This window comes from Ammodytes marinus (assembly GCF_949987685.1).
Source record: "Ammodytes marinus genome assembly, chromosome: 14".
NCBI lineage: Eukaryota > Metazoa > Chordata > Actinopteri > Uranoscopiformes > Ammodytidae > Ammodytes > Ammodytes marinus.
Genome location: NC_137218.1, coordinates 3326942 through 3331904, shown reverse-complemented (window position 1 = coordinate 3331904; position 4963 = coordinate 3326942). Strand labels below are relative to the sequence as shown.

Genomic DNA, 4963 nt, shown 5'->3' with positions numbered 1-4963 from the left:
GTAAAAAAAATAAAAGTTTTTTTGCTGTTGTAAAATAAGTTAAAAAAAAACCTTGAAACCTAAACACTTTTTAGTCATTGTTCTAAAATAAAATGTCTGAACAGTGACCCCCCGACCCCTCCCCCAAGGAAAATGTCCCAATGTAAGTGTGTGTATGTTAATCTGTCCTCAGGCAGGAGGAGAAGGTTCCCCGTCTGAGGAAGTGGATCGTGGCTCGTCTCTGCTCCATCATGGACAACAACCTGGTGAAGAGACCGGAGGAGCTCACCATGGAGGTGGCTAGGTGAGGGAGCTAACGTCCTACTCATACTAATGTCCTACTCATACTAACGTCCTACTCATACTAACATCCTACTCATACTCATACTAACGTCCTACTCATACTAACGTCCTACTCATACTAACATCCTACTCATACTCATACTAACATCCTACTCATACTAACGTCCTACTCATACTAATGTCCTACTCATACTAACCTCCTACTCATACTAACGTCCTACTCATACTAACGTCCTACTCATACTAACGTCCTACTCATACTAACGTCCTACTCATACTAACCTCCTACTCATACTAACATCCTACTCATACTAACGTCCTACTCATACTAACGTCCTACTCATACTAACCTCCTACTCATACTAACATCCTACTCATACTAACGTCCTACTCATACTAACCTCCTACTCATACTAACGTCCTACTCATACTAACGTCCTACTCATACTAACGTCCTACTCATACTAACGTCCTACTCATACTAACATCCTACTCATACTAACGTCCTACTCATACTAACGTCCTACTCATACTAACCTGGTGAAGAGACCGGAGGAGCTCACCATGGAGGTGGCTAGGTGAGGGTTAGCTTAGACTACTACTATGTTTACAAGCACGGCGTATTCTGAAAAGGTCCACCAAGGAACTTTCCATTTTTGTTCATTCTAGCGCCTTCTTTGGACAAAAGCGGTAGTGTTTTTACCACGCCAAGCTGTTGTTCCTGGGTATACCCATGACAAAGGCATTACAAAATATAAATAGCATTCTTTGCACTGATGGTCTCGTTTTGCTGTTACATGTAATTTATGATAATCAGAGGAAACATTAAACTGTTTTAGAAATATTTAGAAGTTCCTCGGAGCACCTATAACCTCATTGATATCCATCATTACATTAGGGCTGGCGGCTGGGTATTGGTATTGGCAAGGACTTCACAATATGATGCATATTTAAAATCAGAGTATTGCCGTGCATATAAACGTAGTCAGTGAGCGATGATGTCAGTGTGTGATTTATAGGACTCAGTCAGTGAGTCAGTAATGTCTCTTCTCCTGCAGGTTCATCTTGTTCCATTCGTTCTTCAACACAAAGAAACAAACGGCCGACGTCCCAGAGACTCAGGACAAGCTGTCTGTCCCTCTGGACGACAAGACCAGGGCCGTGCTCGTCAACTCATTCTTTGGGTGAGTGCTAAAAGTGTCACGATGATAAAATGTTTGTTTAAATACTGCCAGGGACCAATAGCGATTTCAATACTTTTCAGTACTTGTCAAATTATGTCATTGTTCTTTATTTTAGAGAAGAAACTTTTAGAACTATGTGAATAAAGCCCAGTTCAGACCAAAGATTCGCCTTGCAACTGCAACTCCTTGCGACGAGACCGCCGAAACGTTCTAAAACTGGACCTTGCGATTTGACATGTTGAATCTTCTGCGACGCCTTGCAACGGCAATGCAACGCGCTGCAACGAGCAGTTCACACTGCTGCGATTTATCCCCCGCGACGTTCTAAAACCATCTCGTCGCAAGCAGTTGCAAGGCAAATCTTTGGTCTGAACTGGGCTTAAGTAAAATAGATAAAATAATCATATAATCTCTCTCTGTGCTGTTTTTCCCTTGCCTCGGAGTCGGCACATATTAGAAAGCGTTATTTAGGCAACGTCACTGCTGACAGCGTTCTTCTGTTCTGCAAGGCATTTGCATTAAATATAAAAACAGTTATACCGTACAAGACTAGTAGTTTTTTGTTAGTGGGGAATTGTGCACCTGCAATTAGGTATTTATTTATTTTTTGACCTTTAACTAACTTCCCTATCGCCCCTCCTTCTAGCCTTCTCTTGTCTTGTTTTTATTTATTTTATTATCCCCCCCCCCTTCTAGCCTTCTCTTGTCTTGTTTATATTTATTTATTTATATTTATTTTATTACTATTCCCGTCTTCACATCTTCATACAGTTGTTGTCATACATAGTGTTTTATCCAGGTTCATCTTCTGGACTTCTGGCTTTATTTCTCACTCTCTCTCTGTCCCTCATATATTGTAGTAGTTTGTAGTTTATTGTAGTTTTTACGTTTTATTCATTTTTCCATATCTTCCAGCCTGCTGTTGTCCCTGCATCACATGGCTCTGTGTGAAGAATATAGATATAATACAAAGTGTGTGTGTGTGTGTGTGTGTGTGTGTGTGTGTGTGTGTGTGTGTGTGTGTGTGTGTGTGTGTGTGTGTGTGTGTGTGTGTGTGTGTGTGTGTGTGTGTGTGTGTGTGTGTGTGTGTGTGTGTGTGTGTGTGTGTGTGTGTGTGTGTGTGTGTGTGTGTGTGTGTGTGATTCATTAATTTCTACTTTAATGTAAAGGACTCTTTGCATTTTATTTTCTATATTTTAACACACTTTGAGCTGCATTTCTTGTATAAAATGTGCTGTACAAATAGTGTATTATTATATGTATTTATTTTATTACCCCCCCCCTCCCTTCCAGCCTGCTGTTGTCTTGTTTATATGTATTTATTTATATTTATTTTATTCCCCCCCACCCCTTCCAGCCTGCTGTTGTCTTGTTTTTATTTATTTTATTATCCCCCCCCTTCCAGCCTGCTCTTGTCTTGTTTATATGTATTTATTTATATTTATTTTATTCCCCCCACCCCCTATAGCCTGCTGTTGTCGCTGCACCACATGCCTCTGTCTGAAGACTCCTCTGAAGCGTCTGTGAATCAGAAGCGTGTTGTGGGCGTGACGTCAGATGGGACCATGTGGATCTATCACCTGGTCCAGTTCACTCAGACGCTACTGGACCAACCCAAACACGTCACCATGACCAAAGAGTTCACCCCCGAGCAGAGGCAGGCCTGGGACAGGTACGAAAACAATTGAAATTTGGGTGTCAATTTGATGGAAAAAGTAATAAAAAAATCACACAAAAAAAACAATTTTCGCATAAAATAGTAAAAAAATATATATAATTTTTTTTAATTTTTTTTATGGTATACTTTTGTCAAACATTTGACGGACAGGGTCATAAAAATAGTCAGAATTTTTTATTATTATTATTTTTTTCATATATTTTCATAAAGGTATACACTTTGATTTTGTCAAACATTTTGATGGGAAAGGGCATTAAAATACAGTCAGAATTTGATTTTTTTTAAAAAATGTATAAAAGTTAATGAGCTTACAATGAGCCTTTTATATCTACATAGGAGCGGGGCACAGAGGCCGCCATGTTGCACTGCAATCCTACGTATACTCATCAAACGTCATTCTCACATCCCTGTTCACATACTTGTTAAATCCGGGATGTGTTCTATAAATAAGACACTTAGAGGTGTGGACTTCCACCTGTGTTCACACTCTGTATTCATGTCTAATGAGGTGAGAGCATGTCTAACAGAAGTGTGTGTGTGTGTCTGCTGTCTGACTGACTGTGTGTGTGTGTGTGTGTGTGTGTGTGTGTGTGTGTCTCTGTGACTGACTGACTGATTGTGTGTGTGTGATTGACTGTCTGTCTGTCTGTCCGTTTGTGTGTGTGTGTGTTACAGTATGCTGGAGTCTGTGGCCAACCTAAAGAAGAAAGCAAAGAAAGGCCCAACAGCAGAGAGCGGCGCCTTCCAACAACTCTTCCTATTGGTTGGGATGCATCTGTTCAAGGTAAAACTATCTGCTGTTAATACACAGCCTAGGCTCTGTAAATATCTAAGCAAAGATGTGGGCGACTGTGGCTCAGGTGGTAGAGCGGGTCGGCCAATGATCAAAGGGTTGGCAGTTTGATCCCCGCCCTGCCACTTGTGTCATGGTTGTTGTGTCCTTGGGCAAGACACTTCACCCACCTTGCCTCGTGTGAATGTCGATAGTTAGCCTGCTGCTATCGGTGTATGAATGTGTGTGTGAATGGTAACATGGGAATGGGAACAGGTCTCCCTTGAAAAAGAGTCTCCGGTCTCAATGGGATTTACCTGTATAAATAAAGTTTTTTTTCTAGCTCTGCCTTGTAAGGTTTTGAAAGGCACTTATAAATTATTATTATCCTTATTAAATGTTTATTCCCCTCTCAGGCCCCTGAGGAGCTGCTGGACATCATGAAGGATCTTCAGAGCTGTGTGGACAAAGCGCTGGAGAAGAAAGCCAAGAAGAAGAAGAAGAAGCCAGGTGAGTGAGGAGAGAAGAAGAGTGAGGCCTTTAGATATATTCAAGCGGCTAAGTGCTTATTTTCTTCAGAATCTTTCAGTTGATGACACAAGCGTGAAAATTAGCATGAGCATTAGTCTCTATTTTTATTTTTTATTTATTTTTATTTATTTGCACGATTAAAAAAAGAAACGTACACAGAGAATGGCAAAGAATACAAAATAACATACAGTGCAGGGAGAGGCAGAAAACCCGATGGGCTTATTTGAAGCCTTCACCTAAATAATGTTAAAATTTCACAAAGTTATAAGGAAACACAAAATAAACATACAAAAAATCATATGACTACATAAAGTGATAAACAACTAATAATAACAAATTATATATAATAACAACATAATAATAACATCAATATAAAAGCAGAAAATGTGCGGTCAATCTATGGGTCACTTGATAAGTTAAATTATCTGAGACATTTGAAATTGTGAATTTGAACATTTCTCATAGACATGTATTAATGGGTTTTTTCATCGAAAACTTAATTTTTTCATTTCATTG

At 39.7% G+C, this 4963-nt stretch overlaps 1 protein-coding gene across 1 annotated transcript in view; it reads left to right on the top strand.

The window, feature by feature from the left end:
- Window positions 1-4446, top strand: part of mybbp1a (MYB binding protein (P160) 1a) — a 13437-nt gene extending 8991 nt beyond the window's left edge. Inside the window, exons 11-15 of the mRNA XM_080041057.1 lie at window positions 173-283; window positions 1341-1466; window positions 2935-3138; window positions 3820-3928; window positions 4333-4446. Coding sequence (XP_079897183.1) covers window positions 173-283; window positions 1341-1466; window positions 2935-3138; window positions 3820-3928; window positions 4333-4434 — 652 coding nt within the window. The 3' untranslated portion in view covers window positions 4435-4446. The remainder of the gene's footprint in view (window positions 1-172; window positions 284-1340; window positions 1467-2934; window positions 3139-3819; window positions 3929-4332) is intronic.
- The last annotated feature ends 517 nt before the right edge of the window (window positions 4447-4963 follow it).